At 41.8% G+C, this 22,549-nt stretch overlaps 1 protein-coding gene across 2 annotated transcripts in view; it reads right to left on the bottom strand.

Moving 5' to 3' along the window:
- Nucleotides 1-1,089: 1,089 nt before the first annotated feature.
- The window catches only part of LOC125749428 (melanocortin receptor 5-like), a 30,365-nt gene continuing 8,905 nt past the window's right edge, over nt 1,090-22,549 (bottom strand). Inside the window, exons 1-2 of one of the 2 annotated variants that reach the window (XM_049026690.1) lie at nt 16,451-16,566; nt 1,090-8,847 (exon numbers count right to left, since the gene is read on the bottom strand). In XM_049026690.1, coding sequence (XP_048882647.1) covers nt 7,759-8,745 — 987 coding nt within the window. In that variant the 5' untranslated portion in view covers nt 8,746-8,847; nt 16,451-16,566 and the 3' untranslated portion in view covers nt 1,090-7,758. Of the gene's footprint in view, nt 8,848-16,450; nt 16,567-22,549 lie in introns of those variants that run through there. The other variant, XM_049026691.1, reaches the window with a different exon arrangement.

Genomic DNA, 22,549 nt, shown 5'->3' with positions numbered 1-22,549 from the left:
CTGAGCAGAACAGACCTCACAAATAACAATCCCCTCATTTTCCAGCCATTCATTTTGGTGAGGGTGGGGAAGTGGGAGGTAGGCGGAGTCTATTGCTTGTGTCAGGGATCATCACCGTCACCAACAGTGATGGACTTTTTTTTAAATCAAAATGCATTTCACCATCAATACAGTATTTATGTAACTTTGTGTGATACAGCAAAATGTTTTATTGTGTGTGATCATTTTTTTCACATCAATTGATATCAAAATTTATCACATATATAGGTCATTAATTTACATTAAGGCTCCATTACTGCTTAAAATTCTGTTAGAAATGCTGATAAAGATAGAGAGCCTGAAAATTGAAAAATCGAATGGACTGCAAAAATCTAATTTTAATAAATACATAATACAAAAATACATTTCCTTGTTATAGGGTGTAACATTAGAAAATGTTGACAGTACGGTTTGTTGCTGGGTCTTTTCTTTGACTGCCTTGCTGCTCCTTCCAGGGAATGGGTTTCATATTGCTGGTAGAGTTTGGCCTCTATTTCTTTAGATTGAAAGTGGAAGCCTTTATTGCTAGCGTTTGTGACTTGAGCACTTGCATCATGTAAGAGTGTCACTGGAGTGGTGATGCAAGGACAGACTGGACTAAGATCCCTCACAACCTTCCACTATCAGCAAAGGGAAGGAGGAAAATTATCTGGAGAGGTAGGACGTGGAGAGGTTATGGCAGACAGAGGTGGAGAGTTCAGTTCCAGAAAATAAAAATCCAGAGAATGATTTTGTTTCTGCCAACCAGTTGAGTATAAAGAGTCACATTATCATATACTAATTATATACCATTATCATATAAAAATTATATACCATTATCATATACCAATTATATCCTCCAGCCGTACTACATAGTTTTTCCTCTCAGTGAAAACATTTTTCCGCAAGCACAGGTGAGTCTTGCCACGGACAGGTTTGTCTGTGTACCGCTGTGCGGTACAGACTGGGGTATATTCCGGAGAGGATAGCAATCCATTGCAGCAGAAACACACTAATAGGAGGCAAAAATTTCATTGCGTGCAAAACACAAAGTTGCACGACAAGAAAATCTGACAGAAAATATACTTTATTGGTCATATTTATTGATCACACATTTACTTAATCAACAAAGGACATATTTAATGCATTTTCAATATTCTGCGGAAAGATATTCATAGTATTACAGCATGTATGTAAAATATTTCTGTTTTCAAATGAACAAAATCCATGGCCGTTGCTAGACATAAAGGCCCCCCCCGACACCAATTACCCATATGATTTGAATGTGAGATTTTACTGGGGCACGGCACATACATAGTGGGACACATGCCCCAGTTAAAGGGGGCAAGCGACACCCACGACACAATCACACTTTTTTCCATAAAATTGTTATTTAAAAAATATTTGAGTAATTCAAAGACATCAGTTAACCTAACTGTGCGTCTTTGGACTGCAGGGGGAAAAACACACAACTGGTGGAGAACATGCAAACTTCCCATAAGTGGAGCATAGGTAGGGTTCAAATCCCCAAACTATGCGTATGATGCGACAGTGATACCCACTCAGCCGGCTAAACATTTATGCCTATACCAAATAAATTATGGAACCGATTTAACATACTGGGCTCTTTATCAAATAAAGACAAACATCGGTCTTTATACACTGACTGTGCTTGTGAATTTTACTTATCTGTACAGGTAACTCTGATAGCATTTACAGTAATTGCACACGGTGCTGATATTTCCAAAACACAACACTTTACTACTAGACAAATTTGTCCATCATGTATTCTAGCAAGCGTGACCTGATCTCATTGACAAAACATAAAGCATTAAATAAAACGATGATCTTAGAAAAAACATTTTTTTTTGTCAATAAGCATCTATGTACAGATTCCATTCAGAAGTCATGTGGCAGTTTGACCAAAGTAGACAAGAACTTTGATAGAAAGAAAGTGTTGAAAAAGAGATACGCATGAATCATTCCATTAAGGAGTTAATATATTTACATTTCATTATCTACAGTGTAAGACATGAAAAACTGCTTCGTAACCAGTGTGAAATCTACCGAGATGGGGATTGCGGGTCTCTGGCACAGTTATTTTGGGGGTCTTGGGCTAAAAAGTTTGGGGACCCTTGTATTATTTGCCTTGCGATGCAATCTGAGACTTGGCTAATGCTGTTGATGATGTAACATGAAATTTACAGTGTAAAAATACAATTCATTGGTAGATATGAAATCGCAACACTATTCGTCAATATTGTTTGCCTCACCTAAAAATCACATATATAATATATACGTGATTTTTCAGGCCTTTATCAATACAGCTTGACCAGTTTTCAGTATATTATCTGTGCGTATTTTTTTGTGATTGTTCATTACTAGATTCTTAATGATTCTCCGAAAGATACTTGGGCACAATGTGTGTGCGTATGAGTGTGTGCGTTTGCGATGGAGAAAAATATTCCAGTTAACTAACATAAAAATATAATCAGTATGCAAAAAAAAACACTAAAACTAAAATGTCAGCATAATGTCCACTACAACACGAATGAAGACTAAATTGAACGATTTTCATTACAGAAACCAAGTCTGGTCAATCCTAAAAGCCTAGTGTTTCCTGACACCGTCCTCATACACCCCCAGATAGACCACATTTTTGCTCCCTCTTAGCTACCAGCCAATCAAAATCTTCAAATACCTGGCATGGCTGTGCTGGGAGCTGACAGAGAACAAAAACACGGACTGTCTGTGTTCCCTGCAGACTGGACTGGGCTGGGGAACACTGCTGTAAGAGACATACCTGTAGGTGACCACCTAGGCAGGCACCTTCCGAGGAGCGGCAAGGCTGATTCTGAACTAGGCAATTTCATCTGCGACCAATCAAGTAAAATTGGTATCGGGTATCTTGTATGCAAAGTACTCAAGGCCTGTGCAGTGCCGACACAAAACAGCTATGCGCTGTGGGGGGGATCGGAAAGGACTCAGGGACACTGTCAGGTTAGCACAGTGAGACCAAAAAAATTAAAAGGGCTGTCAAACAATTAAAAAAGAAAATTGCGATTAACTGCATACCAAGACGATTAATTGTATATACAATCATGTTGCAATATCATCAAAAAAAATGCTATATTCTGTATTTTCATTATAAAATTTAAATTAAAAAATATTTACTTATACTATTCTCCCACCGGGTATCAAAATTATCCAAGAAACAATAACACTGTCACTTACAATTATGAGGGGTCCAAGCATGCAGTGCCGGAAGCTGACTCTATTTGATTGGATCTTTCTTCTTATTATTGTTCTTCGGCACTAAAACAATATGGGGAGCAGAAACTGCAGGGTGCAGAAACACCATCCATCCATCCATCCATCCATCCATCATCTTCCGCTGAATCCGGGGTCGGGTCGCGGGGGCAGCAGTTTCAGCAGGGAGACCCAGACTTCCCTCTCCCCGGCCACTTCATCCAGCTCCTCTGGGGGGACCCCGAGGCGTTCCCAGGCCAGCCGAGAGACATAGTCTCTCCAGCGTGTCCTGGGTCTTCCCCGGGGCCTCCTCCCAGTGGGACATGCCCGGAACACCTCACCAGGGAGGCGTCCCGGAGACATCCTAATCAGATGCCTGAGCCACCTCATCCGGCTCCTCTCGATGCGGAGGAGCAGCGGCTCTACTCTGAGTCCCTCCCGAATGACTGAGCTCCTCACCCTATCTCTAAGGGAGAGCCCAGCCACCCTGCAGAGAAAACTCATTTCGGCCGCTTGTACCCGCGATCTCGTTCTTTCGGTAGATCGACTGGTAACTTCGCCTTTTGGCTCAGCTCTCTCTTCACCATGACAGACCGATGCAGCGCCCACATCACTGCTGACGCCGCACCGATCCGCCTGTCGATCTCCCGCTCCATTGTTCCCCCACTCGTGAACAAGACCTCGATATACTTAAACTCCTCCACTTGGAGGAGGACCCCATCCCCAACCCGGAGAGAACATTCTACCCTTTTCCGGCTGAGAACCATGGTCTCGGATTTGGAGGTGCTGATCCTCATCCCAGCCGCTTCACACTCGGCTGCGAACCGTCCCAGTGAGAGCCAAAGGTCACGGTCCGATGAGGCCAACAGAACCGCATCATCTGCAAAAAGCAGAGACCTAATCCTGAGGTCACCGAACTGGACACCCTCAATGCCCTGGCTGCGCCTAGAAATTCCAAACACCAAATTTGGTGAATTGGTGTAGAATTTCCCGCACCACTCAGGCAAGCAAAATCACACCCATCAGCCTGATGGTGGCGCTATAAGGCAGTGTTTTACATTTTGGCCTGTATTTATTATTATTATTATTATTATTAGTAGTAGTAATATTTTTTATTATATAAAAATGTTACTTATTATTAACATTAAACAATGAACCATCTTCTTTTTCCTTACTCCCCTTGCACATGTATTTTGGAGGTAACTGAGGGCACGCCAGCAGTGAAGCTTGCCTTGAGCACAACATGGGCTTTCACCGGGCCCGGCATGTCACCAATACCCAGAAAACGCTGATGTTCTTTGGGTTTCCTGTCTGATGATCCATCCATCCATCCATCCATGCATCCATCCATACGCCTTTTAATGTCTTATCATGGTCGGGGTCGCAGGGATAACTAACCTACTGCTGTAAAAGGCTTAAGTCATTGTTAAGAAATGAGAATTGGAATCCCCTGGGCCATGAGCAACACAAAAGCACACGTGTCTCCATAGGCAGTGGTGGTGATCCGACAAGCTCACACTAAAAGCTAATTAGACCGAGGGAGGTTATTTAGTTGGCTTAGAAAGTGGTAATTTAATTTCATTTTCACCAGATTCTTCCTACTTACCTTTAGTCAGATTTAATGTGATAAAATGACGGAGAAAGCCCAATTACACCTGACAATCACTTCACTTTTATATAATGCGTAATGGCTTTAAGGAGAACTTACAAAAAACACACCTTTGAGATTCCTTTCCTTTCCAGTACTGGGGTATCAATGGCTCATTATGAAAATGCATTAAATCAATCCATCCATCCGTCCATCCATCCAGCCTGTTATTGATAAGGCAGAGAGTAGCCCAGGATGGGGAGTCAGCCCATTGCAAGGCATGTCTTACATCAATTTAGCACAGCTGAGATCTTAAATTGTATTAAAATTCAATCCTTAGGTTATATAAATAATCCCATTGTAGTTATAGCAATTTAACCCATATAAACTCTTCGTAGGTTTACCTTATTATTCCAATGGAAAAAGTAACAAAAAATAATGCAATATTGCCACAGATAGGTGACATTAATTACGAACGTTAATCAAAGAACAATACATTTTGATTCATGCTGTCTTGGAAATGTTGAGTGAGTGTATCAAGTAACGATGAATGAAGTCAACAATAGGAACTAGGGACCAGGAACTATGCTTTGGCACGATGTCAAGACAGAGCAACTTAACTAGCTAACATTTATATACAGTGCCAAACTAACTGATGTCATAATGCAGATCTGCAGATATGAGCCATAGGTGACCATAGGTCTGGGGGGAGGTTGTCCTCCTCAGTGCATTTCCCCAATGCTGAAGCTAATTTCCAGAGGGGTTAAAACTCATAGTTTTACTAACTGGTTTGACTGGTTACTACATGCCTGCTCCAGAGAAGTGGGGTCCTGGGGGCCAAGGAAACCAGCTTATCCAGACATTTAGTGCGAGGGGACTACAGCCCCTGGGTTTGAGAAAGAGTGCAGCCACTCTGGGCAAGGTGATGATCATGATGAACAGGAAGTTACTTGACTACTGAAGATCTGATTATCCCTGTCACACAAACACAAACACACACCTCTGTTCTGAGAAACTGTTTCCAACTGTTCCGTAGTGGGTGTAGAATTTATATCACTCATTATTGAAAAATACTAATCTCTCACTGGAGAGCAATTAGTTCACTGTGCTTAGTGGCCTGCTAACAGATTAATATTTTCCTGCTTCTTAGCCATTTTTATACCTATGGCCTAGTCTGCTACTTGAGTGTTTTGCACATACTGATTCCCATGTGCACATTTAGCTGTGAGAAGTGCTCTTCTCTTAGATTGACACTAGTATAAATATTTATGCAATAAATTATTCATACTGTGAATAGGAACTGTATTTGGAAACCGCACTAAATTTCACCAGCAGTGTATGGTCTGTAGTATATTTTAGACAACATGCACTTGTTTGCATCCCTCTCTTGCCACCTACCCACCTTAATCAAGGTTTTCACCATAACACTGGAAATTAAAACAGAAATAAAAAAAAAGATACTAAAACGAGTTATTGTCAGAAGTAAAAGCAATGCACTGAATTAAAGCTAAACTGAAATTCCAAATGAAAACTCCATCTTCACACTCTCACACACACAGCCAATTACACCCTGTGAGCAACTCAGAGACACAAATTCATTCAACCAGATCCAGGGTGAGAACCAGAAAATGACCCACAACCCTGCAGATCTCAGGCTACTGTCACGGACCTCATATGACATATTTATATACAGACACTCCTCTATTTACCAACTTTCAACTTACGAACTTTCAGACATACGAACGAAGACAACTGTAAGCCCAAACTGTGTTCACTGGGCTCCCATTTCCTGTCTGCAATATCAATTTTTTTTTCTGCACACCAATTCCGCCTAGTACGACTTCTGACCACTACTCCCATCGCGCATTAGCGTAGCTTTGTACTTGCATATACCCTTAAAATGATGTTGAATAATTACTTACGAACATTTCAAGTTGTGAACGGCCATTTGAAATGTATCTCATTCGTAAGTAGAGGAGCGTCTATATACAATGTTAAAATATGTCAATAAATTAGGATTAATATTAAGAAAGAATTATTGAAAAGAAGCAAATATAAATCATAAATATTAGTACTGCAAATCACATTTTCTTGGCTATATAAACATGCTTTCCTTAGTATCAATGTATTATGTATGTTACAGATTTATACAGTATTAGAAAATTGTGCTTTATCTTGCATTAAGATTAGCTGTCTTGTCATGCATTATGGTTTAATCCTGAACTATTCTGCAATACTACGTGTTTAAAAAACCATCTACTTCTTTGCTCCAGCGCATGAAAATATGCTCAGGAGTGTGTACTACCCTAAAATCTCAGTACTTATACTCAGTAAGTTCAAAATGCAAAATATTAATTGAGTAACACAATTATTATCAGGATAAACTTCAAATACAGGAAATTTTTCAAGAAAATGAATGAAAATTAATGTGCAGGAAAAATTCACATTTTTTCACAGCAAAAGCTTAGCAGACGAGCAAAACCTGCATCTCTTGCAGAAAACTGAAAAGCGACGTAAAGATAAATCACGGCGTCAAGCATCTTCACGTTGCAACAATGCAGCACAGGAGCTTTTCAAGGAAATGGGAGCCTCCGGTTTTGCTGTGAAAATTAAGTCATGCTTCATTTTATATATCGATGTACTATGTACCTGATCTCAGAAGACAAAAGGCTGAGAGCCCAGAAATGATTATTAACCTGAAATTATTTGATCAGTTAGAACAGCCATGCAAAGTTGATGAGCATCCAAGCAAGGGTGATACCATGCGCTGTACAGTCAGGACCTCTGGTACGGTGAGCTGAAATACTGGCAGAACTTCAATCCTTTCATGAGATCAGGTTATTGTACAACACGATATTCTGTACAGACTCAGAGTCCGCCTGTGTTTCCTTTACAGAACAGCGCTAGTACTTGCTGGACATTCCGCAGGTGTTACGCAGACTGTAGCAGCAGATTATCTCCTTGAAGGTCTTCCTCATCTCCTGACTACGGAAGGCGTAGATGAGCGGGTCGATGACGGAGTTACACATGATCAGGATGAGGTACATGTTGAAATGGGACATGAAGCAGACACAGTAGATGTTCCTAGGACAGGAAATCATGAGGATGAGGTGGAGGAAGAAGGGTGCCCAGCAGACGATGAAGATCCCCAGGAGGATCGTGAGGGTGATGGCAGCCTTCATGCTGGTACGTGGGTGGACAGAGTTTTGGCCGGGCAACGCAGCGATGCGCTTGACGTGGGATCGTGCCAACATGAACATGTGACTGTAGAGGGAGGCCATCAATAGAAGCATGGCAAAGAACATGGACACCAGGCAAACGATGACGGGTGTGCTGTCTGAGTAGATGATGAAGACGATGCCGCAGCCTGTGCAAAAGGTCCAGATGCCAGCGATGATGAAGGTCGCACGCCGCATTGTCATGATGTTATGGTAGCGCAAGGCATAGAAGATAGTGACATATCGGTCGACTGCAATGGCCAGCAGGCTGCACATGGAGGCCACGACAGAGATGCAGATCATGGAATCGAAGACGTTGTCCATCTGCCGGATAAAGTGGTCGCTCACCACCAGCTGACCACTGTTGAGGAGGTAGATGATGATGGTCTCCCAGGCGTTGGAGACGCTCACCAGCATGTCCGCCACGGCCAGGCTGCACACGAAGAAGTACATGGGCGAGTGCAGGTTCTTGTTCTTGACGATGGCGCAGATGACCAGGATGTTCTCCAGCAGGCTGACGATGCCCAGGGTGAGGAACACCTCCGTGGCGATGCTCACCTGCTCACAGACCGTGGGCTTACTCTCACCACCGGCCTCGGTGGCATTGCGTGGTGCAAGGCTGACGTTGGGCAGGAAATCCTTCTGCACCGGGGGCCTCTGGGAGATGTTCATCTCGCCTGGGTGGTTCGGGGGTGGGGCTTCCTCAGAACTGTCCTTTCTCTGAATCACAAGCCTGTTGCAGACATAGTGGATCTCCTTCCTGTGTGATGAAGACTGGAAAGAGAAAAGCAGAGGATGAAAGCCACCTCTGATGGAAAATGATGGATGTAATTGTAGCTGTAGGGCAGCAATGTCAAGCTCTAGTCCAGGGGGGCAGGAGCCCGGCACATTTTTGGGTTTCCCCTTATTTAACACACCTGATTCAACTCCATGCACCAATTACCACACATCTCCTGAGCTGAATCATTTGTGGTGGAACAGGGGAAAGAACTAAGCTACACAGGGCTCCGGCCCCCCAGGACTGGAGTTTGACACCCCTGCTGTAGGATATCATCCAACAGCCTGAATGACTTGAGAAAACATCAGGGTAATCACAGGATTTGGGCAATAAACGTAATTTTAAAAATTAGCTTTGGGGAACAAACAAGCACAAACACATGTATACTAAGTTATAGCAATGTATGACATTACATTATATACTCCATAACACAAAAAAATACAAAGTATTCCAAATATCTGTTTGTGGTCTGGAATTCTGTGAAATTGCTTGAGGTACTCGTTTTAATATTATAAAAAATAACCGGCTTTGTAGAGTCTTTGTAGATTTCATTTGACAAAGTTTTGTTTGTTGCAACGTACCTAAAATGATTAGCAGGGTTTATATGCTGCAGACTGTACAATTAGACAATTCATTATATCAAACAAAGTAGTATGTAACCAAAGAGTCAGAAGCAGAAATACTCCTTATTTCCACTTGCATTGTTTTTCTCCACAGTCCTTTAAAGAAATTAAATGTCTCACAGATCATGCAATATTTTTTTTTAATGATTGGATGATTGTTCTTGATCTCCACGCATGAGCCTGCATGTTGTGCCTGAATATATCTCAGGCCCCTTCCTGGCGTCCAGGATGCGCTCGACTTCCTACAGTCCAGCCCCAGGTTCATTACATATGCAAGGAAATCAGGATTTCTTTGGCTTGGACAAGATGAAAAATCTCTGAATTTCCGTTCCGAAAGAGTCCATTCTGGCAAAAGGTCGCATTCAGATTTTGCAGATTAATAAGCTCCTTCTCTATCTCTGTCATATTTATGACTCATTCCACACTGGAGATAATTGCCATAGTCACTAATTACTTGAAAGTCCTATATTCAAAGTGATAGATGAAATTAAAATCATCAAGCTTAATAATACTAGGAAACCGGCTGCAAGCAAAAAAGTTTAAGTGGATAATGCATTAGAATGAGAATTCCTGCCTCACTAGTTTGCATTTGCGCCACCTGTGCATAACTTGCAGCTTTTTCTGTTCTGCACACCTGATCACTTCAGGAACATTCCAGAACACGTGAGTGGTCCATATTGTGTCGCACTCTTCCTGAGCATGTAAACGTGGAGCACTGCTTGACAGACAGTGAGGGTGAACGGTACGCCCTTTCATCCAAATTACCTCACAGACAACTTGACATTCTGACCTGGCCCCAGAAGGTGCTATGGAGAGAAAACCTCCATCCAAGAACAGAGTGAGACAAAATGGAAAAGCGGTTGACATTTCACACTATCTGCAATTTAATTGGCAGCAGTAACATGATAGCTCCTATTTTACAGATATTTCCCCAGCATTGTTAGTCATTAGTTTCTAAAGAAGTTTGACGCCAATTTATTTCCCTCGACTGTCATTAGCGAACGAGTCCATGATCACAGACATCCCACCAAAACGATGTTAAAAGGTTAGCATTACCAAAACACTTCAGCTTTCTTTATTAGCAATCCAGTTAGTGTCTGCAAACTTCCAGTGATCTGTTAACTCCACAGTGTGCAGCCGGGCTTTGATCTGCTCCTGCTTTGCACTGTTACCCAGTAATGGCTATGTAAAATGTAATTTAAAATGCCTTAACCGGGAATCAGTTTCAGGTAAATATATAACGCAAAGGAAAGCCATTACTGGAAGAGAGCTTCAAGACCAGCATTTCGTACATACCAAGCTGTCATGCCAGTATGATGTGGGTTAATTAGCACTCGTTAAGCTTGCGACAGAATCAAAAAAGCACATACAATTGGGTTTGACATTAAAAAGTAATCTAAAACCATTACTTGGACAGTCATTTTGTCTGACATATATTTCTCAGTCTGACAACTTATTTTATATTATGAAATATCAAACCGTGTTGGAAGATCTTTTTGGTTTAAATTATTGCATATTACTTCTTGTTTTATTAGGAAAAGTCTTACTGTAAATTCTTGCATGAAATTACCCACCGAGGAACTTGTGTAAGTACAGACCAATCATTAGCAGATAAATAATTTTTCTGACTATAAAGGGTTAAGATGAAAATCTCAAGCTTTCAATTTTGAATTTAATTTGGTCTTACGTGTCAAGTTTAACTGAGGTGAAGCAGAACTTTACTGGGTTCACTCTCACAGAACAAAACGATCGAGAAAAACATACAAGGAAATAGGATGGATTCCACGAGGACACGTCCTGACAGAGGTATCAGGAAAGTCACATATGGTGACCTCTATCAGAAATGACAAGAATCTGTGATGGAAACTACTCGGATATGATGAAAGAGAACGCTGACTCCTATCCGGCAATCATCCAGAAAAATGTGCTGTGATCCTTCAATTTTTACACAAAATGACGGAGACCCAGAATCGCCCATGACATGAGAAAGGGCACCATCCAGAGGGTGAGTAATAATAGGTGTGACGGATCAAAGTTAGATCAGTGAATTTTGCTAAGATCAGGATCACTGTAGACTGACATGATCCAACTATGAAACTTCATATTCATAAATTGGTTATTTCACATGAACAGCTGAATTTTCTTCCCAGGACTTTTCTCAGTCCCTTTGGAGATCAATAGGACAGAATTGGAATCTCATTTCTCGGATATCAGTATGAACTGCCATCCCTTCCAGGACGACCCCTGCTTTATGTCCTGTGTTCCCTGGGACGAGAGCCGGACCCTCGCAACTCAACGCTGGAGATGCGGTTAGAAGATGGATTGCTGGAAGTATGAGGCCAGACCACTTATTTAACATCAAATGTCAGCAGAGACGAAAATGTTTTCATAATTTCATACCTCAGGAACTTCAGAATCTACAAGAATCATTTTAACAGTGAAGATGTTGTCGGACTTTTACAGAACTGCAAGAAACCAATTAAGTGTGAAGTTAAGAGCTGAAGGACGGACTACAAGTTTAAAGGGTAAATTAATTTTAGAGCCTGGGTGATAGTGATTAGAAACAGAGATAGATACACCAGACTAACATGCCAAAGGTTCTCACAAGGTAACCATTTTAAAAAAATGTCCACACTTTTAATGAGTTATGAGTCATTATGACAGTAGTTGTACCTCAAAATGACAGGACTCACGGTAAAGACACGATGTACTTAACCTTATATAAACAGTAGCAGCAAGAATTGATTTTACCTTTTACTTAGTGTAATTTGATAAATGATTTTTTTAACTAAAAAACAAACATATTGGGAAAAATGATTGGTTTAGTGACCAGAGACATCAATACAGCAACAAATGTACTTATTATGATGTTTTCGATATTTTTTATTTCACTGGTTTATTGGTTTAAAAATTAGATTAAGATATTAATGTTATTGATTTTATTCAACAGACTCCATGGTCTTCATAATCTGGTAGAGGCTCAGCGGTTGGAAGACAGACAGATGGATGGATTATATTTAATAAAATATTAAAAGATAGAGAATTTATAGCTTTTGGATAAATGAAATGAAATAAAATTACAGTACAGGTCATGCTGAGGATTAAGTTTAACTAGTTTAAATTTTAGTAATTGAAATATATGAAGCACAAATTATATAACTGGGATTGCTTATGTTAAAACACACACTGCTCAGTGTACAGTTCACATTATTGTAAGCTTTATTTAGCAGGAATTTATCAGAAGTGACAGACAATTGAGAAGGAAGGGAAAAAGAACTGGGGAAACAAGGGCTTGGAAATCGCTCTACTGATCCAGGGATTTGAACCAACACCCTCCAGGCCATGGGCACCATGCACTAATCAGCAAAGCCAGGCACCATCCATCCATCCATCCATTTTCCAAACCGCTTATCCTACTGGGTCGCGGGGGGTCCAGAGCCTATCCCGGAAGCAATGGGCACTAGGCAGGGGAAACCCAGGATGGGGGGCCAGCCCATCACAGGGCACAGTCACACACCATTCACTCACACACGCACACCTATGGGCAATTTAGCAAGTCCAATTAGCCTCAGCATGTTTTTGGACTGTGGGGGGAAACTGGAGTACCCGGAGGAAACGCCACAACGACATGGGGAGAACATGCAAACTCCACACACATGTGACCCAGGCAGAGACTTGAACCCGGGTCCCAGAGGTGTGAGGCAACAGTGCTAACCACTGTACCACCATGCCACCCCGCCAGGCACCATATCCTTTCAAATATGCTGCCATTGCTTGTTTTGTCCTGGATAATATAAATTTATGATGCGTTCCAATCAACAAACGATTAACTATGCTAATACAGAACTGTTTCTAATAACATGATATTATGTTTGATCAGGCTGAGTGCAGTCTATTGCCATTGAGGGACCCTCTGGGGGGGTGGGGGGGGTCGACGAGGGCTACACAACCAGTGCGCACGGCTGGAGGTACAGAAGCACGATTAGCTTGATGGACAATTACCTGATATCCGGATGAGCTGTTCTCCACAAATCCTGCCAGATGTTAATTTCTCCTAATAACATTAGGCCAAATTAAATACTGGATGTAATAACAAACAGCTGTGAGTCTGAACTAGATAAGCAGTTATGGAAGATGGGAGGGAGGGATAAGAAAAGGCGAGAAAACAAGTGTCAGATTGATAAAAGACTTTAATAGAGAGATGTAGGACTGAAAAGAGGCTGGTACGCTTCTCTGATGTCGATCCTGCTTCAACCAGCAAAAAGCTCTGAGCAATAATGAGGAATATTTGGATACAAACCAATACAATTCTGGGGAATCATGGGAGACGGAGACTTGTCCTGCAGCCTGGGTGTTGGCCGGCTACATGAGATGGCGCGCGGTTCGGGATCAAAAGTCATGTGTTGGCATGATCACAAGCAGCGGCTCCCCAGGAATAGCGATCCCGCTCCACCAGCGCTCCAGCACGCAAACAGTCGCACAAACAGCGGCTTTGTCTGCTGTTCTTAAACGCTCCTGTTTCTGAGGCCAGGCTAAGGCGCGAGGCAGCCAGCTGCCTTGGATAATTCGGCTTTTGCGTCTGAAACGCCGTGTTCAGCCGTTGGTGATGTAATGGTCAGCCATGTTCCTCTGCTCCCCCTGACTTTTTTATTGGCCCATTTGGTCACCTTGAGATTCACTGTTGTCTGGGTCCTTCTAGCTGACCCCAGGGCCATAGGACCTGGGGGAGAGGGGGGGGGACGTCCTCCCAATGTATAATTTGGCTTCATTCACTCTCCAATAAATAAATAATTTCATAAAATTATTACGTTGTGTCCCCCTGAATATCAGCCTCTCTCTTACACCTCCGCTTGACTGCATTTCTTTTCCGCTTTTCCGTCACCCTCAATCTGTTCTAAACCCCCGGCTCCAGCAGACACACATCTTCCAAGTCAGACAAACTCATGTTTATCCATCCAAACATCTTCCACACTTGCAGCCCCCAACCCCTTTTATGGACAATATGGCAACTACACTTCTTCTTACATTGTCTTTGGACTGTGGGGGGAAAGCAGGTCACATGGAGGACCCCCAGGGTGACATGGGGAGAACATGCAAACTCTACACACACAGATCCAGGATGGCGACTCGAACTCAGCCATGCTAGCCAGTCTGCCACCCAGCCGCCCCAGCTCATGCTTATAGCATTTCAGAATCAGGATGTGGTCATGTATCCACACTTTCTCACTCTTACTGAGCCTGTTAGCATGCTATCCTGTTAGTATGCTATCCTGTTAGTATGCTATCCTGTTAGCATGCTATCCTGTTAGTATGCTATCCTTAAACGTTACCCCAGGGTCTGACCTGGCTGTTGGTCCGGCATCGATGGCTGTTCCTTGTATAATTTTCTGTGCCATGCAAGTCGACTAGTTCCTGATAAATATTGTCTGTGACAGTGCAAGGAATTGTACACGAAAATATTATGTCAAGTTTCAAGTTTGTCTTACATACTTCGTACAATTAGATCCTTACTCTCATGTCTTCCGCATAGACGCGATTAAGATTAAATAAAAAAATAATAAAATAAAATATAAATACATTTGGATCAACACCACATGACACATTTTCATTTGTGGATCAAAACATTTTACAAAACAACAAACGTAGCATCTGAGACTGTTGAAATGATTCCATTGGCAAAGAAGCTGTACGGGAAGGTTTGCACACCGGCAAATCCTAAACCCACTGATCGCGCTGCAATACTCAGATTATTTCTGCTGCATATAATGCAGACCGCCTGAGCCGCAAAATCGCAGCAACACAAGAATTCTGCCCGGAATCTGGGCAAACCGCTGCCGATGTTTCCTAAATCGCAGCTATATCTGCACGCACGTTGTTCAATAAAGCGAGGCAAGTACATCCATGTACGAGCAGGATGACGAAATTATGTTACATTAATATTTCGATGGAATGCATACTTCTTAAATTATATCAAATATGCTACTTCAAATGATCTGCTTTCATAATGTACGTAAAGACATTATTTGGCTTTGCTTATTCTTTATATATATATATATATATATATATATATATATATATATAAACATTCTGACAATTGTTTTATTGGCAGTGCTTCTGCTTGGTAAATTGTTAATCTTAGGTGTGTTTGTGCTCAGAAACAAACACGGATTTTTCATCAATCAAGGAGAATTACTTGATGGCAGGGATGCAAGAATTGATTTTCCTATAGACTATAATTACTGTCATCGATTTTAGCCTATGGCACGGCGTAGATTGTGTTTTTGAAGACCCCCCGTTTCTTTTTTTCAGAACTGCTTGGGCGGACAGCGCCTTGGCTGCTCCACAGGTTATCCAGCTACATACCGCGGGAGGTGCAACAGCTTAAGGGCCTCTAATGGCTCCGATCGGGGGCCACAGAGTTATCAGGCTGGTCTGGTCTACTCGGAATCAGCGGTGCAACGTCTGTACCCCCATCTAGCACTGGTAATGGCACTGAAAGCTCTTTCATATGTCCAGAAACTAGCATTAAACCTGCTAAAAAAAATCCGTGACTAACTTTTTTTTGGAATTGTGGAAACAGTGTTTACTATTTCACAATTTTCGTAACATGTATTTTAGTTACTTTAGAAGTACAAGCACGATGTTTTAAAATCAGATATTCCTTGTAATGAAACTAATTTTAATATGCGCAAACTAGTCTGTGTATGACATTTATTTAGACATGCAGCGTTTATTAAAAATTTAGTAATAAACACCGATGATTAAAATAAAGTAATAAAATGCAATAAAAGTAGATGCGTCGCTGTAAAATGCTTATTGCAATAATTTTATACCGTATAGCGGCAAATGGTGTCTTGCACAAATGAGACGCATGGTGGAGATTGCTGCCTAAAATCTCAACAATACCTGCTGGCCACGTACTTTATGCTTATTAAAAGATCGCACCTTCACAAGTTCACAATCAACAAGTCGTTACCTTTCTGAGGAATTTGATTCCAGTCTTGGGTTTTTTTTCCTGGAGATCTTAGTCCGAGGTTAGAAAATGCCCCCCCGCTCGCTCCGCACCTCACAGAGCGATGCTTTGCAAATGCAGTTTCCCCTGCAGCTGGGCTGCCTGCACGGCCGGCGACATTTATACCCGAGCGGGGGGCAGCGGAACTCCACCTCCCGAAATTAAACTCGTGACGGTGCTACATTCATCTACCACACCCCGAAAAGCTTCTTCTTTAAGACGAGCTTCGTCAATATCTCCGCTCGTAATAACAACTACGGCAATTAAGTTGTGCTATAGGCAACTTAATTAAACATGCTACGTGCAATGAGTATTAACAGGGCCGTGGGAGGGACACTCTTCCCCAAACATGTGCTTACTGATACTGTAGGAGCACATTTTGTGTTTCGGGGGCGCTGCAGGGTTCCTGGCTGATTTGGTCTCTACCCATTGGCATAAATTATGGGGGGAGGGGTTGTAAACCCCTAGACCTCGTTAAATCAGTTAGTTAGGGTGGAGACCACAAATCCCCCAATACTAAACCCAAAGTTATGCCCTTATTCCTATCTATGTTGGAATCAAACTTACATCCTTGGGTCCAGCCAAAGCCTGACCAGAGCCAAAGGCACAGATAGATGGAAAGAATCTTCATCCATCCATCCATCCATCCATCATTTATCCTCCAGTCATGGATTCAGTGCCGGGTCAAGCCTTTACCAAGAAGCACAAGATCCTAAAACATGCAGTTACGTCCATTGATGTCCTTGTACTGCATATATAACTGCAGTGCCAGGGAAAACCACCGTGACCAGCATGCAGCCTATGCACCCTTTGAAGTCCTTTCCTTCGCTTCCCCAGTCTAACCCCACCCACCCAGACCACATCACCCCATCCACCCTGACCACATCACCCATCCACCCTGATCACATCACCCCACCCACCCTGACCACATCACCCATCCACCCTGATCACATCACCCCATCCACCCTGATCACATCACCCCACCCACCCTGACCACATCACCCCACCCACCCTGATCACATCACCCCACCCACCCTGACCACATCACCCCACCCACCCTGACCACATCACCCCACCCACCCTGACCACATCACCCCTGCCCACTCGCTCCACAAACACGAAGAATAAAAGAGCAGCTCCACTTGTGCGCTAACAGAGGGTGAGACAGAACTTTCCGACAACCACCATCAAAGGAATGAATTCAGGGAAAATCTAAGCATGTCATTCTTTGTCATTAAAGCTGCTTTAACTCGTCGTTTCACTAAGCCAGCACTTTTAATGGCTTATTGGAGGGTTTACCAGGAATTGCCATGATTCTGTAGTACTTAAGGTCTCCCTTAAATGATGTTGGAATTTTAATATTCCCTTTCTTATTATTGAAGAATGTGAGATACAAAATAACGTCAGTGATCTGCGGTTAGTACTACATTATCCATTGTGTGCCTAAGAGTGTGCTGTGGTGTACTGGTGTCCTGTCCACGATGCCCACCCCCCCCCCCCCCAGCCCCCCTCCAACCCGCCCAGTGGTTACTGGGAAATTCTCCAGGCTCACTGCACTGGACAAGGATTTAAAAAAAAAAATGTAATATAGCATGGACAGATATTTGAAAGACCATTAACATAATTGCATCTTCTCCAACAGAAATTGAATATCACATATTCAGTGGTAGATCTGATAAAACAATAAGTGTAATGAGGGCAATCTATCATGAAGAGAGGGCACTTTGATGGGCCAGTTGCTGCTAATTAGATATTGTGATGCCAAACCTTTTAAAAAGAGCACATTTTTAAATATTTAGGCAAGAATTCTCAGGAGAGTAGGGACTGTTTTGCTGAAGTTGTCACATTTGCATCCATTATAGGATCATATGAAAAAATCCCTCATTCCCCAATTCAGATTCCACCCAACTCTGGAAGTTTAAAGATCTTTTTCTGCATTGTTTGAGATCATCTGAGTGATCTCTGACTGATAGCCCCCTACATAGCGGGAGCAAGGATCCCTGCGGTTACAGCACTTTCTAGAAACTCACCAAAGCTTGAGACAGAAAGAGGCTTGTGTGTCAATGTTTTTCAAAACTCTTGGGGGGGGGGGGGGGGTGTTTTTGCTGTATTTCTCATAGGCAAAAAGAGTAGTGAAAGAACTTGTGACCATCTCAAACTCTTTACAGTCTCATAAAACACCGGCTAAATTAAACTGTCACATCATTTAAAGAAATTCACAAATGATCGACTTGCTGAGGAAGCCCACAGAGACTGTGCGTCTTTGCGTAATTCTGATGAATGTTTTCAGTATAAAGGTACAAATTTACACAGGCAGAAGAACAGCACCAGCAGAGTAATACATGTTAATAAGCCTGATCTGGGTTACCCACTGTCAAAAGTTTTTAATCATAGGTTTCCGGAACTAGCAACAAATGATCCATTTTTATATGATCCTGGCAAAAGGTCAAATAAATGAAAGCAGAGAGACTGGGGGGGGGGGGGGTGAGTCATTAATGTAGCACGAGTCATTAATCCCTCACATTAAAATTTTCTATCAGATATTGATAAAAAAATCACAATAGTTTTTAACACAATAAATCACAAACTATATGTGGTCTCTGACCCGATATTGTATATATGGGTAGAATATAGGAAGATGGATCGATGGATGGAAGCATCAAGTATTAATGTTTATTACAGGGTGAGGTCTGTGCTTTTAAGACTAATCCGTGATAGCAGACTTAATAAAAAGGAAATTCTAAGATTAAAGGCAACATGCTCAGTTAGCAGAAGATTCATTAACTGGGCTGACTTTTTCATCAAGCTCTTGAGTTATGCTGGCTCCTCACCTTTGTTAACACACTCCTCTGTTTATCGTTGCAGCTGTTATTAAACATTTATTTTGTGTTTTTCTTGGTTTATCGTGTGTTTGTGTATTTCAGTTACAGTCCCTTGTTTTTGGTCCCTGTTCCCTGTTTAGTTTCCCTTGACTTTTGCACCTCTCTGTGTAGCTTTTATTGACCCCACCAGCGTCTCATTGCTCCTAGTCTGTTTGTAACAGTTCACACCACAACTACCCCTTGTTAACTACCTGGTTGTTACTGTGTGTTAGTTCCTGTGTTTTTAGTGTTTCAATGTTAAGATCCTTACATAATGTCTTCAGAGAGGAGTTATTACATTGAAGCCTTTGACCTTAATCAGTTGTTCATTTCTTCTCATTGTTCTAGGTGTATGATTCAATATCCACATTATTACTTCAAATTAAAGCCATTCAAACTAGAGAAAAAATTGCATACAGTAATCCAATCAAACCACTAATCAAACCACTAAGACTTGGTATTGAATTTTTAAATATATATCTGGATTTAATTTGTAAAAGTTACGCCACCCACCACCATGTCAAACCGGTATTAAGGAATACCAATAATTATAATAATTTTGAAATTGTTTAGTGGGGTGGCATGGTGGTGCAGTGGTTAGCACTGTTGTCTCACACCCCTGGGACCCAGGTTCGAGTCTCCGCCTGGGTTACATGTGTGTGGAGATTGCATGTTCTCCCCATGTCGTCGTGGGGTTTCCTCCGGGTACTCCGGTTTCCCCCCAAAATTCAAAGACATGCTGAGGCTAATTGGAGTTGCTAAATTGCCCATAGGAGTGCATGTGTGAGTGAATGGTGTGTGAGTGTGCCCTGCGATGGGCTGGCCCCCCATCCTGGGCTGTTCCTTGCCTTGTGCCCATTGCTTCTGGGATAGGCTCAGGACCCCCCACAACCCAGTAGGATAAGCGGTTTGGAAAATGAATGGATGGATGGATGGATGAATATGTATAGGAGCTGTACTTCAAATGGATGAACTACATTCTGCTCAAGGACCATTAGATTCAGTGCAACATTATAAATCACTTTCAGGCTCAAGCCGATTAAAATTGTACTGATGTTACACAGAGGAATCACATGAGAAATTAAATGTTGCATATTACCTGACACCTGATCGCTTATATTTGTTGTAAAACAAAGCAAAATGGTTTGTGACAGATTTTCTCTATGTGTAGCTTAAATTCCCATTCTGTGCCAAGAATAGAGAAATTATAAATGTTATAATAAAAATCCATTCTTCTCTATGGAGATATTTATTTGTTCTTCCCTCTGCTATGACCCATTTTGAGGATTACAGAGTCAGCACTGGCGGCCTCGCAGGCACACATACCATAGCGTGGGGGAGAATACTGCTTGCTTTGAAACTCCTTTCTAAATTCATATTTTCACATACATTTCAAAATATGTCAAGGCTTCAGGTCTGGGGTGCCATAAACAGGGGGGGGGGGTTTAAAAACTTCCAAACATAATTGAATTGGTCTGGGTTGGGGGCCCAAAATGACACGCTTTCACGGGCCTCAAGCCCCTAGCTTTACCCCTGCTTCAGACACACTCTCGGCCTCCATGCATGGCTGGTTTAAATTGCGACTGGGTATTTAATTAAACAAGTTTTCTTCATTTAATTGTGTCACTGACTCGTGCAATATGAATGTGCATATCGTGTACTCCAACATTAAGATTAACCACACTGAATGTTAATTTATTCAGGTTTGTTAATGCATCAGAAATAATTGCAGAATAGCTTTGTGTCAAGGATGAAATAGTTATGTAGAGAACTGCACATCATGAATAATGAATGGCACATATTATGATGTCGAGCTACAAAGAGAAGAAACTAAGTAAAAAGGTTACAGGAAGGCTGTTGGCTTCACAGTTACAAGCCAAACCCTGACCTTCTCCTGCTCGTTAGAGAATCTGTGGCTAGCTGTTACGGCAACTGCTGACTGAGCATTGTATACCATGCAGCTTGTACTTGGCCGTTACCATGTGTGAAGCCCACATGGACACAGCGGACAATTCAGGGGGCCCAGCACCTGATGAGAGTGCTGAACATGTAAAATTATACGTACAAATTGGGCAGGGCGGGGGACAGGCATTCTGTCAGGACGCCCAGAATTTCTGCATAAGCCCTTGTCCGCATTCACAGAGTTTAAATGACAGTCATTCTATTGTACTGGAAGCAGTCCAATGACACACTTTAAATACATCAGCATTCATTCCCAGGTGGTAAGTCTGCATGTGCAATTATCTGTGGGAGGCAGAGGACCACAGGTGGGGCTGCATGTGTATGGATTCGAGGCTTCATGATGCCTGGAGATCTGAGATACAGGGATGGAGATGCGAAGAGATGGAGATTCGAAGAGATGGAGATGCAAAGAGATGGAGGTGCAAAGAGATGGAGGTGCAAAGAGATGGAGATGTAAAGAGATGGAGGTGCAAAGAGATGGAGATGTAAAGAGATGGAGGTGCAAAGAGATGGAGATGTAAAGAGATGGAGGTGCAAAGAGATGGAGGTGCAAAAAGATGGAGGTGCAAAGAGATGGAGATGCAAAGTCATTTCCAAGTAGCTGTTACATGTAAGTCTGTAAAAATCACCACTTTTTTATCCTCCAAAATACATACATTTTTTTAACACAAATTATTTTTAAAATAATTCTCTCTACCTGCCTACTGTCTCTCTAAGTGAAAAAGACTTTAAAACGCAGAGTTAAGATTATATTATAGAATTTATGGAGTGATACATTAAGGATTTATTTAACCAGAACAGAGTATATGAAAAATCAAAACAGCTCCCTGTTTCTACAAATCCTGAAATTAAATCCTAAATATGAGAATGTCATACTGCGAAAAATACTGATGATTATATATACATATATATTTTTATTTAATGACACTAAAGACACTGTATTTTAATTAAGTTCAATACACAGAAGAAATTAAAGCATAAAGCCAGGTGAACAACATCAAAGCAAATTGGAAGTGAATCGTTTTTGAGGTTTAATAATATCATCAAAATCACAGAGGGGACGGAGTGAATCTCTGACTTTGTCATTTGAAAATGGAAATCGGAAGGTTTAAAATTTCCACAAAGATGAGTTTTGAGAATGGAAATAGCAGTGCTCCGTCTAAGGCTCATTTGTTTTGAGTTCATGAAAGTGTTTTGTTTAATCTTAAGACTTAAGAGCTCTTTTGGTTTCTGATATAAT

The sequence above is a fragment of the Brienomyrus brachyistius genome, chromosome 9, assembly GCF_023856365.1.
Source record: "Brienomyrus brachyistius isolate T26 chromosome 9, BBRACH_0.4, whole genome shotgun sequence".
Lineage (NCBI taxonomy): Eukaryota > Metazoa > Chordata > Actinopteri > Osteoglossiformes > Mormyridae > Brienomyrus > Brienomyrus brachyistius.
Note: the sequence above shows the minus strand (reverse complement) of the source record. Positions and strands in the feature narration are given on the sequence as shown.